This window comes from Mustela lutreola, chromosome 1 (assembly GCF_030435805.1).
Source record: "Mustela lutreola isolate mMusLut2 chromosome 1, mMusLut2.pri, whole genome shotgun sequence".
Classification (NCBI taxonomy): Eukaryota; Metazoa; Chordata; class Mammalia; order Carnivora; family Mustelidae; genus Mustela; species Mustela lutreola.
Window position 1 is genome coordinate 17890626 of NC_081290.1, and position 19200 is coordinate 17909825.

General features: G+C 34.9%; 1 protein-coding gene across 12 annotated transcripts in view; it reads right to left on the minus strand.

Annotated features, from left to right (window-relative positions):
- Positions 1-10887: 10887 nt before the first annotated feature.
- The window catches only part of ADGRL3 (adhesion G protein-coupled receptor L3), an 809555-nt gene continuing 801242 nt past the window's right edge, over positions 10888-19200 (minus strand). For 8 of the 12 annotated variants that reach the window (XM_059160370.1, XM_059160378.1, XM_059160333.1 and 5 more), the window contains one exon: positions 10888-19093. In XM_059160370.1, coding sequence (XP_059016353.1) covers positions 18294-19093 — 800 coding nt within the window. In that variant the 3' untranslated portion in view covers positions 10888-18293. The remainder of the gene's footprint in view (positions 19094-19200) is intronic. The other 4 variants (XM_059160415.1, XM_059160396.1, XM_059160405.1 and 1 more) reach the window with 1 other exon arrangement.

Genomic DNA, 19200 nt, shown 5'->3' on the forward strand with positions numbered 1-19200 from the left:
AATTGCTGAATAGCATACAAAAAGTCTAGAGCTATCAGAGTTTCAGCTCGCTGAATCAAAAAGGTTTTATTATGTGGGTAGACAGCTTATATTCTCTCTCTAAAGAATGGTCTTTGTAGCACCTATTTTCTGGAACAGTCACGTCAGGATTTATTTGTAGCACAACATGTTTAGTTACAATAGTCTTTTGAGAGTTATAATCCTTTAAAGTGTTCCCTTCTTTTAAAAGCGTTTTCAGACACTTTGGCATGAGACTATGTATATAAGCCCCAAATGTGATTGAATCCTCTGTATTTTGGGTTGTTCTTGAAGTTGATATACCTCTAAGAAGAGTGAAAGTGTATGTTGTATTTTGTATGTTGTTAGCAGTTATGTAGGATGATGAGAAAGGGTTGATCATTCAATTGCCTTAAAAACTTTAGTGTCCTTATGTGCTTTGGTGAGTGCTGTGAAGTGTGTAAACCTGGCGATTCACAGACCTGTACCCTGGGGATAAAAATATATTATATGCTTATAAAAAATTAAAAATTAAAAAAAAAAAACCTTTAGTGTCCTTAAATTATGCAACTGGTCTAACATAAACCCTCTACACACAGACAAATGAATAGCCCTTTTTTAGCAATCGAGTTTCACAATTCCAAAATCTAGGCTTTTAAATCTAGCAAACCTTCAACAAAGCATTACTATTCAACTGAATTTTGTTTTTAAGCTCGGCAAAATTTAATTGTATCTGTAATTAAATCACCATTAGTCTTTAATTATCCTAATTAAAGATTTGTATCATTTCCTTATGATGGTCTCCCCTGTAGCTTGTTTTAAGTTAAATCTACTGGAAATAATAAGTAATTTCTTCTGATGTATGTCCAAGTCTCTGCGTCTCAGATTTGGAACACTTCAAGCTACATTTTGAATGAGACCACTCAATTAGTTTTCATTTTTGTCTACGGAAACACTGGAAATGCTTCAAAAGAAAATTCAAAATTTAGTGCACTTCTACTTTGTTTATTCACAAAAATCTTAACCATTTCCACTTAGAATAAAACTGAAGATACTAATAAATAAAACACAACTCTACATACATATGGCTTATTGAGCAAAAGAGGTCGAATTGTAATTAGTTTTCACTTCGGACATTCTTTGGGTAGAGCTGAAAACTCTATGGCATTACGTGAGAGGTTGGAGATTCTCCTTGACTCAAGAACATGGAGGATCCCAGAATACATACACATCTTCCTCCTCAAATTTTTGTGAAATTGGGGAGATGAAATGCTTAGACTTGTTTCTGTTTGCTAGAAATACACACACACACACACACACACACATACATACATACATATATACATTCACATATATATAATTATCTATTTTAAAAATGTTTTTATTAACATATAGTGTATTATTTGCCCCAGGGGTATGTGTGTATGTGTGTGTGTGTGTGTGTGTGTATTTTGGAAAATCAGACTAGCAATCCATATTCAAAAAAAATGCTTGGGTACAAAGTGTACCTTTGGAAAAAATCCCCACAACGTTATCTGAAAGATAACTGGTGGCAGCACTATTTTAAAGGAACTGTTCTTTTATTTAGATGTATGTATTGTGGTGGGGTGTTTCCCTCAGCTCTAAGCCTTCGGGCTTGGTGAGAATAACAGCTTTTCTGGCTATCTCTTGCTAATCCTGGATTAAACCTAATAGCATTTTCATTTCTACCCTTTTTTCAGGAAGGTTTTTCATAAAAACCAATTTAATTAGCTTTTCAAGGACACATAAGTATTTAGAAAAAGTAGCATTTCTCTACTTGAAATTTTCAAACTTACAGAGTAAAATTCAGGACACTGGTAAAAAAGAAGAGTTTATAGAAAAACTAAACATTCAGTTCTGCTCTTCAGATGTTTATAATTAAATCTTACTAAGGAGAAGATAGAAATTAATTGTAAATGATAGAAATGTGCAGCTTTGTAAATATGACTGAATTCTGAGATTAATAGTTGATTTTGATTAACATGACACAGATGAGATAGAAATGGAATTAGGTAAAGATAGATAGAGGTCATTTGGATATGTAGCATGAAAGAGAGACATTTACAAGGCTCATGTCTCAGATGGACCCACCAAGCTTTGTAAGGACTGATACTAACACGGGTGTGTTTGTCCAGCTTCCCCCTCGCATCTTCTTCTTGTCGGACTTTGCTGCCCTTGTTGAGATATAAACGGCAATTTAGGCTGTGCAAATCATAGGTACTCAATCCCCCAGGCCAAAAACAGGTCCAGAGTAAGAAACAAGAATCAGTCTTGGTGACTCTGAATCCTTCCTTGGATAATTCTAATCAGAGCTGTTTTATATTTCCAAGGAGTTATTTGATTGAAAATCTGAAGCTGCTACCAAACATGACTGTCCACAAGAGACTGGGCTGTTATTACAATAAGAACAGGGAATGATTCTTAAGCATTTTCTATATGTCAGGCACTGTTCTAAGCACTCTAGTAACTTATGATTTCAACTCTATTATTCCAATAGCCCTATACAGTAGACTTTATTATTATCCGTATTTTATAGAGAAGGGAATTGAGATACAGAGCAGAACTTGCTCCAGATCACAAGACTAGAAAATGGCGGAAGGAAGTTTTCAACTCAGGCAGTCTATGTTCAAAGTCTGGGCACTCAACTACCATAAGATACTAACTTTCCCTGGGGGGGGGGGTATCAAGCTGGGACATAAGGAAAAACAGAAAAATAAGAAATGAAAGTCTTTGTTTTGTTTAAAGATTTTATTTATTTGGCAGAGAAAGAGAGAGAGAAAGAGCACAGAAGCAAGCAGAGCTGCAGAGGGAGAGGGAGAAGTAGCCTCTCCACTACACAGGGAGCTGGATGTGGGGCTCGATCCCCCTCATCCCAGGATACTGGGATCATGACCTGAGTGGAAGGCAACTGATTAACTGACTGAGCCACCCAGATGCCCCAGGGAAAGTCTTTGTGTTCATTGTCTTGTCCAGTTGTGTTTAGTGTCACTGTCCAATCAGCACTTGCCTCACCTTTTCCCTCTCTGATTAGGTGAATCAGTAAATAGCATTAAAGGTATTTTGTATTTTTGTTTAGCTTAAGTAAATGTGAATTATATTTCTTTACTTAAAACCAAAGGATCTTAAAAAATACCCTAGTAAGAGGGACATCTGAGTGGCTCAATCGCTTGAGTGTCCAACTCTTAGGTTCAGCTCCGGTCATGATCTCAGGGTCCTGAGATCGAGTGGAGACAGGCCCCGCACTCAGTGGGGAGTCTGCTTGAGATTCTCACTCTCTATCCCTCTGTCACTCCTCCTTCTTGAGCTGTCTCTCTCTCTCTCTCTCTCAAACAAATAAATAAAGGCTTTAAAAAAATACTCTCGTAACAGAAGAGAAATTATATCACATGTGAGGCAGATATATTGCAACAGGAGGACTCAGCCAGTACAATATGAAAAAATAAATGTAGTAAAATGAGTTCTTTGGGATATTCTGATCTAAGAATTAGCTCATAGTGTGAATGATCTATGATACTGAGCAATTAAATCACATGTTCTCTTTTGTCCTCAGTTTACTTACCTGTGAAGTAAAGGGATTGAACTAAATGATTTCAAAGGATGTTTCAGATCCATAATTCTGTGTATGTATACTGCACAGAAAGAAACAAATGAAAAAAAAATTTAGAAAGAAAGAAACAAATGGCTTAGAAAGAAGGGAAACCGAAGAGAGGACTGACTGATGAGTAAATCTCAAGGCTGAGTAGAAGATGCTGATTTATGGAGGAGAGAAACATCAGTTAATATGTAAACAACCTTTGCAAAACACAGAAGCAAGAGAGGTTAGGTAAGGTTAAGATTCAATAAACAAGAAAGCCTAAGAATGATGTTGCTATGTAAGAAAGATTATAAAAGAGAAAAGAGATTCCATATTTCAATGAGATTGGATGGAATTTAGCCTGAATCTGAGCGAAACCAGTCAGGGATTGGTTGGCTGGAGGCAATGATTGGCCAGAGCTGAGGAGAGTTTAGGTATAGCTTTGTGAAAAATAGTGGGAAGGAAAATCATTCTAAACTTGGCCCAGTAGGTTATACAAAGCAAGCGTGTGAAAGGAGTGGAATGAATGATATAAATAATTTCTCTGCATCCCTTGTAAACTATTTTGTATCATTGCATAACTGAAACAGCTGTCATTGAAAAGGAGGTGGGGTGGGAAATGGGCAAAATAGGCGAAGAGGTTGAAGAAGGACAAACTTGCAGGGGTGCCTGGGTGGCTCCGTGGGTTAAGCCTCTGCTTTCGGCTCAGGTCATGATCTCAGGGTCCTGGGATCAAGCTCCGCATTGGGCTCTCTGCTCAGTGGGAATCCTGTTTCCCCCTCTCTCTCTGCCTGCCTCTCTGCCTACTGTGATCTCTCTCTGTCTAATAAATAAATAAAATCTTAAAAAAAAAAAAGAAGTACAAACTTCGAGTTATAAAATCAATATATCATAGGGATGAAAAGTACACCATAGGGAATATAGTCAATAATATTGTACCAGTGTTGTGTGGTGACAGCACTTACCCTGGTGAGCAAGGAGAAATGTATTGAATTGTCAAATGACTATGTTGCAACCTGAAACTAATATAACACTCTATGCCAGCTATACTTCAATAATAACTTTTTTTTTTGAAGATTTTATTTAATTTATTTGACAGAGAGAGATCACAAGTAGGCAGAGAGGCAGGCAGGTGGGGGTCAGGTGGGAAGCAGGCTTCTCGCTGAGCAGAGAGCCCTATGTGGGGCTCCATCCCAGGACTCTGAGATCACGACCTGAGTCAAAGGCAGAGCCTTAACCCACTGAGCCACCAATAATATTTTAAAAAGGAGTTAGGACTCTAGATTCTTCTAAAATATGAGTATCAGATATATGTATTTACAATTTCTGAATCAATTTCTGAATATAAATTGCACATGAATTGATCAATCATTTCTTTCTGTGGTCTTTTTCTGTGATTGTAACAGACTTACATGATCCATCATGGAATTTTTTCTTACTAATTTTGGATAAAGCCTACTGAAGACAGTGCTCCAAACCTATTACCATTTGATCCGTTGTCACTAGAGTAAAAACTTATATGGCACTCCATCACTCTACCCATGAAAGTTATGTGTTAAGTAGCTAGGTAATTAAGATATATTAATTCTGTGTATGACTGCTCACCATTGAAGAAGACTAGAGGGTATGGCAGCCCAACAGAGGTGCCTAATGAATTGTTACAAGTTTCTCTCTTACCTTTCATGGAGTCCTCCATGTTCTTCCTATTTAGAGAAACTTCTAGGTATCGAGGTTAATTGTTTATTAAAACTTGAAAAGAACAATGTGAATTGGGTAGCCTATATAGGTTAAAGTTAAGCTGGGAATCATATTGAAAAAACTCAAGTTGTTATTTATTATTCATTTTGAATAATAATTTTAAAAATATCTTTCATCAACTTATAACTGCACTCACTGGAATTATAGGCAGTTCACTTTAACAAGAAGTAGACTTTCAGATAGCTGTGACATTGCCAAAAACCATGTAGATATATGGCCTGATGATAGTCAAATGCCCAGAGAAAACTTGAAGATTTGTTCCTGTAAACAATTCCTAATACATGTCTGTGAATTTTGCCTGATGTAAAATTAATAAGTGACTTTTTAATACCAAGATAATATTTATGGACTCTGAAATTGATGATAGGACTCTGAAATTGATGATTTTGAATAATATTTTTCCATGAGTTAAATAATGAAAAATATTGTTAATAATCTAGTTGAATTTTACATGAACAGTATACTATCCATCTTTATAAATTGGGAGGAAAACCATAATTAGGTGATTAACTAGACTCAACCAAGGTAAAGAAGTTTTCTATTTTGGTCTCTCCCCTACATCTCCTGCTGAAAAACAAAGTTGTATAATATTTAAACATGATTAATGCAAATACTTTTCCAATATTTTTTAAATGGTTAACTCTGCAATTTTTTGCTCAAACTGCACATTAAAACTCCTGTGGGTTTTTAAAATTAACTTATACCTGGGCCCCATCCCCCAAGAGATTTTGATTTAACTGGTCTAGAGTGAGGCACGGGCTTTTTTTTTTTTTAATATGCTCTAGGTGCTTCTAATTGAAGCCAAGCCTGGGAAACGCTGAACTGTTTTGTTGACTCTCATAGTAACACATATAAACAGCAGGATAAGTTAATATTCTCTCTTTGAAATAAGTGGCTGGGCATAGGGGTGGCTCTGCCGGTTGAGCGTCTGCCTCAGCTCAGGTCGTGATCCCAGGGTCCTGGTCAGCGATGGGGCCTGATTCTCTCTCTCCCTCTGCCATTCTCCTCGCTTGTGCGCATGTGAGCGTGTGTGCACACACATACACACACTCAGGCACGGTTTCTCTCTCTGTCAAATAAATAAATAAAATCTTTTAGAAATAAATTAAAAAGTGACTAAAATGTTACATTGAATTAGTGTGTAATTCAAACCACAGGGATCGGAATTCGTTTTGACTCCTCAATGTTAGCTACTGCCGCAATTTGAATTTTTTTTTTTTTTTGCAACTTGAATTTTTAAAACCAAACATTATTAGCGATTATTTTTAACCTTTTAAGCAATTTATACACTACATAAACTATGTGTTTAGGTTATAACTGTAAAACAATTACATTAGAAATTTTAGATTATAGAAAAATAGCAAGTAATACTTAAAAATTTAAAACAAAGAGCTTAAAAGGAAGGTTCATATTCTTTATTCAGTTTTTCTCTCTCTCTTTTTAAATATTTTATTTGTTATTTGACAGAGAGACACAGTGAGAGAGGGAACACAAGCAGGGGGAGTGGGAGAGGGAGAAGCTGGCTTCTCGCTAAGCGGGAAGCCTGATGTGGGGCTAGATCCTAGGACCCTGGGATCGTGATCTGAGCTGAAGGCAGATGCTTAATGACTGAGCCACCCAAGTACCCCCAGTTAGTGTATCTTCTTATGTCTTTTTCAGCACTAACAGAATCAATGGAACTCTGTTTTCCTCAGTTACAATGAACTGGTGGCAATTACTCCAGTGCTAGAAAGTTTCTAAGAATGTGAGAAATTATTAGCTTTAAGATGTATCAAGTGCAAGACAAGAGGCTTATAATTTAATTCACTTTACTTTTCTTCCCCCCATATTTAAAAATAACTATTAATTTCTGGAATATGACTTCACTGGTAGGATTAATAGTATATATATGAAATATAAAATGCTTATTTTCATATCTTATATAAGCAAAGCATGAATATCAAAACAAAAGTCATAGGTTTAGTGAGATGATTCTCCCATTTGGATATATAAAGAGAATTAACTCGGAGATTAAGACATAACTCTTGTTTTTAGAGAATTGTGATTATCCAAAAGATCATGTTCATTGTAAGGATTTATTTATTTAATAGGCAGGCATTTGTGTTTAATACCATGGTGTATTTTTACTTGAACACACTTAACACACAATCACCAGTATAGACAAGATCTTTTATTTCTATTTTATATAAAACCTTCAGAGCCTGTTAACATTCTTGATACTTTTGGATCAGATGTTAATATTTTCTGATGCTGTGACTAGGAATAAATCCTGGATGAAGCATTTTAGGTTTAAGTAGGGAAAAGTAAGCTGACTTCTGTCTCATTAAATCATATACTGAGACAAGACTCTATACTTTCAACAATCTTTTTAGTATTGAATGAAACAAATAATTATAACAGTTATATTTAGAAATGGATTTATCTAAAAAATTCAAAATAATATAACTTTCTGGGCATTCTTTAATTTTTCACTTTTTGTCGTATCTACCTATGTGATTATATCCCATTTTACATACAAATAGAAGATTGGCAAGTGTCTCTAACTGCAATAACCAGATTTTTTACATACTCAAAAATTATTTTAAATTTCTCTAATAAATATTTCTAGTGTGTTACATATAAATATTAATGAGGAAAACTCCACTTTCTTAAAATCTTTCATATAGGCAATTACTACATATATATGTTTTTTACATACACATGCAATTACACACAGACACCAACACAGAAACACATAGTCTCTCCCTTTCCCAGGTTGTTTTAGACAAAATGATGGAGTAAAACAGTCACGCATCAGCTTCAGATCTACCCTATTCATCACCAAACTTGAGAATAGACTCTTGTATATATTTTCCAAAATATTAATAGATTTAATTTTGTAAAATCGAGGACTTTCTGGATTGTCCTGAGGCAAAGAGAACTCTGTTAATCCTTTCCTATAATATAGTCCCGCTATGCCCCCAAATAACCAGCTAGAGGCAAAAGACCCTAAGTAAGGAGTAATGTGTTTCTGAGGGAGAGACAGAAGCAGTGTAAAAGGCTTGGTACTGGGAGCAGCCATGCAGACAGGTGTGAACTTGTTCGAAATTGAGACTCCAGACCTACTTCCAGGCTAACACAAATCAAAATTTGCTTCTTAACAAGATTCTCGTGTTATTCATAGGCCCTTTATAAATGAGAAACACAGTTGTTGAGAATAGATTCTTTGTCTCCGGTTGCTGTAGCCCAATAGTTGAGATTAGAACATAAAAAGCTATACTAACATGAAGGGATTCAATGGTTAGGGCAGAATTCTTAAAGCAGGATTCATTTCATTAATTGTTCTTCCTCCACCTACGGATTGGAAACAGACATTTAGCAGAAATACTGTTACAATCGTTATTACTTTATCATGAGCTATAAAGTTATAAATTAATATTGGAGCAGTCACACCTCCACCATTTCACTGACATAAAATACTCAGGAAAAAAGCCCAAATTCAATTGTAAGAAAAATATTTTGGGTAGTGTTTTACAAACTGAGTTCCATGGGTTGGTAGTGCTCAATGTTTTCTCCTTATGTTCCTTGAGAATTTCAGGACCAGATACATTTTTTTTAAAGATTTATCTATTTATTTTAGAGCGAGAGAAAAAGCCCATGTGTGCAAGAGCAGAGTAATGGGGAGGGAGATGGAGAGATAGAGAGAGAGAGAGAGATTGAGAATCAGACTCCCCACTGAGGAGCCCAACACAAGGCTCGATTCCACAACCAGGAAATTGTGATCTGATCCAAAACCAAGAATTAGCCGCTGCACCAAATGCACCACCCAAGCACCCCAGAGCCAGATAATGTTAAGAAACAGAGCAATATCTACCACTCTTGGAGTTTTTCAGTGTATTCTCTGAAATTCCATAATAACAAAACAAAAACTAAACAAAAACCAATGTGACTTTGTTTAATCTGGCATCTCTCAGATATAATTAAATTTAGAGCCATTTTTTTCTGTCAAATGAGACCTGTTCAATGCAGATTACAAAATGCTGTACTTAATTGCTAGATGTGCAGTTGGTGAAACTATTGTGTAAAGATTAAATATTCAGAAATTGCGTACATAAACACCAAGCAAATTGTGGTTATTATGTTGCTTTGATAATGGGATGAAATAGTCCTATAGAACAGAGAGGAACTTTAACTAGAATTTGATTTAGAAGTATACTACTATTCTCTGTCCATTATGTGTTTTGGTGGGGGTCAGGAGTAATAATACAAACAACAAGACACACACACACACACACCCCGTCTATTTAATACTAAATCAGAATGTTTCCGAATTTTCTAAATAAAGGTTTCATGTGTACTAAGTATATCATATATATATATAAAATACATTATATATAATATAATTATATATATATTTCACATACAAAATAGATATTATATTTACTTTAGAGTTGAGGAACCTATTCTTAGAAAAATAATTTGTTCAAAGATGAAAATTGGTGAAACCTCAATCTCTTGACTGCCTTGTTAAATGGATTTTAAATATTTTGAGTGTCTTAAAAGTGGGCGCCATATTTTTTCAACATTCACTTGGCTGTCTGTTAACCAACCCCTTTCTTATTTAAATGAAAGGGGGTGGGTTGATTTTTTTTTTTTTAACTAGTCATTTGGTTAATGCAATATAACATTGTTAATAATGAAAATGGACTCTAGACTGTGAGATTTTAGTTCAAAATTCACCAGCTCTATGACTGTAAAATCTGAATTTAAATTTCCTCAGTGAAGTGAGCATGAAAAAAATCCATTTCACCATATTATTAGAAAGACTAAATGAGGCTATTCAAAGTGCCAGGTAAATCCTGAGCAGTCAGAATGTACAATTCTTCTTGATGTCCTTTGCAAATAATTCCTATGAAAATGTGTTTTCAATATTACAAAGGAGAAGTACCTGAACTGGATTTTTCCAGCTGATATATGTGTTCATTTTTGTGATGCTAAGAGTTAGTAAATAAAATTATTGGAGTCCTTGACATTACAAAATGGTGATTCTATAATGTCTATCTTTGTGATCCCCACTGTATACTAATATTGATTGTGTTCTTTATTCAAAAGAAGAAAGACATGTCCCAGCCCAGAACTCCATAATCTCCTTCGCACCAGAAGTTCACCAGTGACTGGACCGTCCTTACCTCTATCCACCAGACCCCCATTTCGAGATGGGGGAGAAATAAGATTAGGTGACAGATAAGACTACATTTGATTATATCTCAGTATTAGCAAACTTTAAGAGAAAACGGTAAGTTCTTATTTTAACTTCTTATCCTTCTGGAAAGAGCAAATCACCTTCTGGTTACCTTGGATGGCAGCAGCTCTCTGAAGAAATTAAAAAAATAAAAAGCCCTTGCATTTTACTTATAATGTGTGAAGAAAAGGGGGGTAGGGTATGGGGATAGCAAGGAAATCTATTATCAGTGTATGTGTCATTGGTCCTCTAGTACGAAACACTGTCCCCAAACCAAAGTTCTAGCACTCCCATATAAGAAAAGTGACTACATCACTTATTGTTTACTGACATTTTTTATTGAGGTTTGTAGCTCATGATTTTACATGTGATTGTACAGAGCATTTAAGAAAAAAAAAAAAGGTTGGAGAGGTTGTACAAGAGAAAAAATCCAATAGATAGAAATCTGGAAGGTGTATATGATAAGATTAATTCCATGTGTAAATATATGAGAATGGTAAGAGACCAGAGCCTGCAATAGCTATATTCTTGTTCCTAAAAAGAGAAATTGTTCCTATCGATGAGAAATAACTTAATTAGTTATTTTTAAAAATAAACTATCATTTTTTAAAAAAGATTTATCTTGAATTAGATTTAATGCTTGGCAAGTGGGAAAACAGTATGGAAAAACTTCCCAGATTATCCTTCTACTTCCAATACATTCACAGAAGCCAAACGAAAGGAAATCAAGCTGATTCTACTGCTATTGATTTTGTAGTTCATAGGCAAAGATTATTGTCAGAATATACAAAGAAGACTTGTTTATAAATGAACACATTCTGATTGTCTACAGCTGTTTCAAGACATATCATCTTTTATTACTTAGGATGGTAAAGGAAATCTTTATTCTGAAATGAGGCATGGAAACCAACTTTAAGTGTTTTTCCTCATCTCTCTTGATTCATGATGTTATCCCAAACATAAGACATTGTGACAACTTGAAATACAGGGCATTAAAAATGCTCTAGAAGACTAGGCAGTGATCAGCATAAAAAGACACTGGGTTCTAGTCACTGTGTCCTGAGTTCCATCCCCAAAGACCTCTGCCTACTGTTCAAGAGTTGATGACATTCATGAGTTTTGCCAAACTTTTTTCGAAGTCAACCAAGCCATTTCATTTTGAAGTCAGGATCATTTTGCCAGTTTTGCCTTCAGAAGAATCAGGGAATTTTTAACCTTTAAAAAGCTACTTTAGGTAGGGAACTTAAACACATTTCCTTGCCAATGTAGTATAAAATTCTGCATCCTTGGGCCATTGAGAAAAACTTAACTCTCTTAAAATTTAAAATCCTCCAATATTGGACCAACTGTAAATCTTTCATAACCTTAGGTCACAGAGTGGAACATTCTCATTTCAAAATTATTCATTCTGAATGGCAATGTTAATCTAAATTAGATCCTTAGAAGTCGGCTTTCCTTTCCTCTTCTTTCAAGCTCTTTCCTTTAGCATTCTAGAATGAAAGAAGCAGTGGGAATACTTTTAGACATATTTGGATTATGGAGTACTTTGATAACATGTCATACAACTGTCGGCAGAATTTTACGGATTGACTATAATAATTGAAGAGAGAGGACTTGAGAGTAATATTTTCAGCTGTGTAATTATTTGTTCAGTCTCAATGTAATATTCATAGATATAATAAATTATCCTGTAATATGAATATTGCTTGGTTATGAATTATCTTGCACAATGTACATAATTCCAATTTAATATTAATTTTATGTTTATTAGAAAGATTCATAATAAAGCTCTAAAAGGTACAAAGCTACTAGTAGCATTAACTGTGTTGGCATACAATAGAGTAAGCAGATTGGAGAGTGAAAGTGAATTGAGACAAAAATACTTATATTTAAGAAACATTTATAAAATATTGATGTTTCCTTGAGACAGGTGTGGCTAGACAAGAAATACCTAAAGAGTGTGAAAAGTGTTTGGAGTTTCCTGTGGAATCAGCAGGATAAAATTGTAATATGGTACTTCAATTTTTGCTTTAATACATCAATTGCATTTGGTACACTGTTTAAGATTTTTACCACTCTGAACGATTTCATTATTTTTTCCTGGAATTTTTTTCTCTGGAACTCTAATTTAGGTCCTGCTACCTCACCGTAAGTCTACCAACTTGGTTCTGCCCTTTTTCTATTCATACTGTGATTTTAAAGACCTGCTTATCCCAATAGAGGTTTTTTCCCCATGCATAGTCTTCCTTGACTTCTTCATATAAGTCAAAGTTCTTCTTTCACATGCCTTCTTAAAAAATCATAGTTTGCATTTACCTTTGAAATGCTCTAATGGGACATAAATGAGAAAAATTTGTGTGACATACTACTAAAGGAGAGGAAGAAAAATCAAAACATAGCTGGAATGAAGACATTAGAATAATAACTTAAGGGTCCTGGATGTTAAAGACATGTTGACTTCTAAGTTTTTTGAAAGAGGGGATAGCAATAACTTTATTGAAAATGAAATAGGCAAAACCATAATAACTACCTGTTTCATTGCAAAAATCACAAAGTTATTTCCTCTGCAAGCTGTAAATAAAAGGAATCAAAATATGTAAGTGTGTGTAAGTGAAAGTTAAAGATTGATTTCACTTTTGAAGCAAAGGGTAAGTAGAAGTAATGAGGTTAATTAGCAAATCGGAGAGATTCTTCTGATGGCCTAAGCAGGAAAGAAGCAGCTACCATCACTTTTTAATTAGAAATGAAAATGTAGATATTTATTGATTATTTTTCAGATGGTTTAAAAAGGATGTATTTGCTAATTTCAAAATTGAATTTATCATAGCGATTCACATCAAATCTATTTTATGATCTCCAGGAAGGTTTCCATGTAGAATTCTTTTGCACCAAAATGTTTCCATAGGCTAATTTGTAATGTTGCTGCTTCATTCTTGTGCTTCCATGTTCCTAATTTATTAATGTGCAGAAATCTAACATAAGATACACTTAAAGTATTTTTAGAAATGCATAGTAATTATTTATGCAGTAAGTTATAATCATGAATTACTAAACATGAGCTAATTTAATCTTAATATGTTGGTACTACAGTATACTAGGAAGATCATACATACTGTCATTTTATCTCACGTACTTCTGTTAGAGAAGAAAAGACATTAATGTCACCATTTTTAGAATTGCTCAAAATCAAATTAGGATTTGAGTTTGTATAGCTCTTTCGCTCTAATCTGAATTGATACAGTAGTTCTATAGTGTTTTGTTTTATTTTTTTCCAAAAACATCTCAAGCAGTAGCACCTTGGTACAGTACCAATGAACAGCTTCTAAAAACAAATTATTCTTTCACTAATAGGAGATGATTACTGATTAGTTTGGAGTTGGCCTTTAGACAACCCAGAAACTATTTTTCCATTCCCTTTTGGTCTCTATAATGCAGAAAGTAAATTTTTAAGTTTTTAATGTCTTTTTTTTTTTTTGAAGTGAGCAAACCAGTCACTTGATGTGAACCTGTTGGGGGAGGGGGAAGCTGAAGATAGTGCCTAAAATTATGTCTATGGGTTCTTTATGAATATTACTAATTCTCTTATATGTTTATCTCCCTTACCATGAAAAGTTTCGCCATACCAACTAAGTTAAAACAAATTTAAAAAAAAAAACACTTAATTTTAAAATCCTTTATCAATATGTTGACATTTTTATGTTAATGGGGATTTTAAAAATATAGATCATAAACTACACTTTTAATTTAGAGTCTTTTGTAAACTTGTTTGACAGGAAGTTAAGGGTGTTTCCATTATCTGCACTTGATCAATACAGTTTCCTGATTATTTTCATTTCAATGTAATGGTTATCACACAAATTCATTTTTGCCATTGTAATTATTTTAGCATAGCAATTTATTATTCAGTTTTAGTATTTTTAACTTTAGTAGAGTGGAACCAGAGGGACCCTCAAAAAAACCTAAGGGAAATCAAATCTATTTCTCCTTCACAAAATTTAGATTTCTCCATAAATATCATCAATTAAGAACATGGGCTGTGCAACAATCCAACAGTCTGTGAATCAGCTAAACATGAGGTCTATTAGCTAGTCTCCTGATAAAGTAACAAGAAATAGACCTCAAAAAGAAAAGAAAAAAAAAAGTTCAAGAGTAAAATACTATGAAAACATTATTTTACTAGGGAATAATTATTGGTTTATTTCATTGGCATAACTTTTACTTTCAGCTATCCAAATATGTATGTACAGGATGTCTGTTTGGTGAAAATTTACTTTACAGAAAATCAGATAAACATCAGAAATATTCAGATAAGGAGGTCATGGATGGCACAGGGTATTAAAAGAGAGTCAACCAAAGGTGCTAAAAAAAACAAGAAAAACTTTAAAATTATTAATTTATCAATAGCTACACAAGGGAATACATGGGGGGGAAAAGTCAAGTTCAGGAATTCAACCCTTGCTAGTGTAAGAAGGACTAAATGAATACATGTTAGATTATACAGACATTTCTTTTGAAATGTATACATAATCAGTCCCTTTACCATTTTGTTTTATTATAGTCATGTAAAACTTGGGGGAACAATCTCTTTCTGTAAAAGTCTTTGGGATCTTAAGTTTTTCTGAAAGCACATCAATTATGATGTATTCAAATTCGAGAATCTCACCCTTTCATCTTGATGCAAGAGCGTGGTAGTAACTGACAGTACGTAATGGCCTTCTGCACCAGTTTGTGTATTCAAGTGATTTTCTTCAGCTTGGTCTATGTAAAGCTGGGGAGGCTACCTGTTTCAAATTTCCCTGTAATCAAACATAAAAGATAATGGGCAGGGAGGTAGCGATATCTGAAAATCAGAATTGGCAGCATCAGCAAGCTGAGTTGAGGTAGTTTCCCCATTGTTCTGTGAAACTAGTTTCTTACTGACAGAGCTGCCTTCGCATAGATTTCTGTCGAACTGGCAAAACAAGCATAAATGCTCATAATCCACAGACCGAAGTCTGTGTTTCTGAAGTTACCTTAAACTCATCTAAAAATGGTTCTTTCATTGCCAAACATATTCTATGCAACAGATAGGCTAACCACCTGTCAGGTGCTAATATTGCCAATAGTGTGGTCTGAAAAAACCTAATTACCATTAAAGCTTGAGGTTCTCCTGCAACTTAGGAAAAATCTGGAGACTTAAAAAATACTTATGTTAAGCGACCAAAAAAGTATGATGAATAAGATATTCTGAGGTGATATCAAGGTTATGATGTACTCTGGCCCAGCACAGAATTTTTTTTTTTTTTGTCATTTATTTTTAAACTGTATATAGATTACTGGCTACTTTGTAAACTACTTCTTCTCATCTTAATTTAAAAAATTAATTTATACATGGGTGTTGTTTAGATTTGGAGGGAAAAAAGAAAAAAAAATGAAATCACCAAAACATACTCCAGGAAATGATGATTTGGCAATTTCATTCTGGCTTTGCTCTAGAAGGGACTCCATGCTTAGACACTGCTGGAAAAGGTTCTTCAGTTACTGAAGATCTAGAAAGTTTCTTTGAAAGGACTTTTTTCCATATATGGAACAAAAAATTAGCATAAAAATATCGTATCTTTATAAAATGGATAATCACTTTGCCATTATTCTGGCACTTTTTAGCCAATTGAGTGGCTTTGAATTTCAAACATTGAAGTGGGACTTAGAAGGAAGAAATACATGGTGCACTCTCTCCTCTAATTCAATAATTAAATCTCTGATTGAAGCTGGTTTTTATAGTAGGCATGGTGACTCCAGCTAGTTATAAAATAAGCACATAGTAACATATATTAACCTGCTTTAAAGTAATTTATACATCTTATTTCATCCAACATAAACATGCCCATCCCATTTTTTCTGGTTTACTTTATCTGAAAAAATGGTCTAATTTTGTGCTTAGGTTATCCGTCTCGGCAGATTTTATTTCTTCTGCATGGCTCATTTGGGCCATAGAGGATTAGCAAAGTATATATAATGAAAACAGAAGGAAAGACGAGAAAAATGAAAAGAGTAGTTAATCATATAGTACATACAGCAAAACAATATCTTCTAAATCTCAATCAGTTGTTTATTGGTTGGCAAACAAGTTTCACTTTTACAACAAATATTAGTAATGAGGTCATCCAACTTTGAGACCATACAAAATGGATCATAAATTTAAAAAAAAATTATATGTGCTGCTAATTTACCTCTTGTATTCCTACATTACTTAAAATCCTGTCAAATAAATAAATCTTCCTGTTAATAAACAGAAGAGCTTTAAAAAAAATCACTTCAAAATAACTTGACCTTTTGATTCTTTCTACAAGGGAGTGAATTTCCTTTAAAAATTGATAGTGCAGGTGCCCACTTGGGGATTGGACTGAGCATTCAGCACTTAAACGCCTATGGGATACCGTTTTGTTTTAGTGTTTTTTTTTTTTTTTTTCACATGCAGAAGCCCCACTAGTTCTATTGACACTTCTTGACTTCTAGAATCATAGCTACTGTCTTGGTGATGAACTGCTTGCCAAATATGCTTTGCATTACAACAAATGTGCACTGTAAACAGAAAAGTTCGTCCTGCTCTAATTTGCAAAAATGCTCTTGGAAATACTCTGACTGAATAAAGATATATAGTGAGGGAAGGAAGTCTAATTTTATTTATTTTATTTTTTTTTGTAAAAAATAATTTGTTTGTATTACTAGAAAATGATTCTTATAAAGTGATAGTTTCATTTATTTATTTATTTATTTTTTTGCCAGGTGAAATTTTAAAGGAAAAAAAGCAAAAAGCAATAAAAAACTAAAGAAAGAGAGAGAGAAAGAAAGAAAGAAAGAAAGAAACAAGAAAAGAAAAAAAGAGAACAAAAGGAAAAGAAAATGAAAGAAGAAAGATACGAAAGAAGAAAGGAAGGAAACTTTGCTCTCTTACTGGTAGACAAACTTGCAAGACCAGCACGAAAGAAAAAGAAAATATCTCTTTTTTTTCCACTACATTAACAGGACTCAAATTCTGGAGGAACAGAAAGCTGACTATATGTGCAATGCTAGTATCTGTACATTACATAGAAATTGTTCATTTTTTTTTCTGCCATTAGTTTTATCATCAGTTAATACAGCAAATCATAAAATATGCATTTAGCATATAATTCTAGAATTCCCCTCCATTTCATTATTTTGTTGTTTTATTTTGTATTCCACAGCTATTCCTGCTGTGGTGAATTCAGGTTGTGAGTGACTAAAAACCACTATGTGATACAGTTTTCCTTTGTTTTTACGTTTGTTTGTGCAGCACTCCAATCTAGATGCAGCATTGTTACTAATTTCAAACAACCATTCTGGCCTTTTAAAAATCAGGTCCTTGTTATTATAGTAACAGAGCATCAGAGATGTTAGAACAAACACAACAGAATTCAACAAGGCCACAATGAGCGCCATCTTCTTCGTATCTCGTTCATTAACATAATGAAGTCTCCATCTGAGGGGGAAAGACAGGAAAGGAGAGGGCACAGGGGAATTTCAGCAGTTATCTTTCTCCCCTGGGCTGACCTACAAATCCCAGTTTAAAAAAAAAAAAAAAAAAGTCTGAAAGTCCGTGTTTGTCTTTCAAGAACAGCATAAAGATTTAGGAGTACACACATTATTACCACTGCTTATATCAACTCAGAACAGTCCACCAGGTGTTAGCAGTTTCGTTGGTTTCAAGTTCTGTGTCATCTTCTATAGACTAGTGACCAAATGAGCTGGTCCTTTTGAACTGCCCTCCGGAGGGGTCCCATCTTTGTTTGGAGGAACTATAAATCCATCACTGCTGCCGCGCCCTAGCTGGTAGTAGGTGTGCAGCTGATGGACGTGGTTTCTGGAGCCTAGGTTTGGCATGCTTTTGTAGTAAACATCTTCGGCATCACCACATTTGGCCGGTGGGGGTTCGGTCTGGGTGCTGGTGGTAACACTCTCCGCGGCGGGCACACCAGCCAGGGCCGGCATGCTGGTGTACAGAGAGTCCCTGTGGGGTGACTGGAGATCTTCTGTGTGCTCGTTGGTTAGCAAAGGGAAAAAGCTCTCACTGTGGTCTTGGGGGAGCCGCCTTCTGGTGTAATGGTGTGGCTGGTGGTTCTCCGCAGAGTAAACTCTTGGGGGAAGCAAAGGAGCATCGGATTCCTCATGAATGAGTTCCAGGCCCAAACTCTCCTCATGGTTAAAGGAGGTGGCGTCATCCAGGACAATGGCGTCGTCTTCACTCCCGCTGCCAAGGTTATTCACCAGCTTGTTCATCAGATTCCTGTTCTGTTCACTGGAGCGCTCGTGGTTGTTCAGGTAAGACGGGATATAGTTGGAAGTGAGTTCCTTCAGAATCTTTTTCTCTAGGGCGGTCTCGTTGTGGTTATAGCCACGGTCTATGATTTGCACACAGTTGCTCAGGTACTCACCACTGGCAATGCTGTAACTATTGCCATGGTTACCATTCAGTGGTAGAGTATCCATGACACTTGTATCCCTGGCATTGTTCAGAAGCCCCTCTGAAAAAGATTACAGAACACTATGACATTTACATCCGACTGGCCGTAGAACACACACACACACAAACACAAAAGAAAAACATTTGACTATGAAGTATGTATAAATT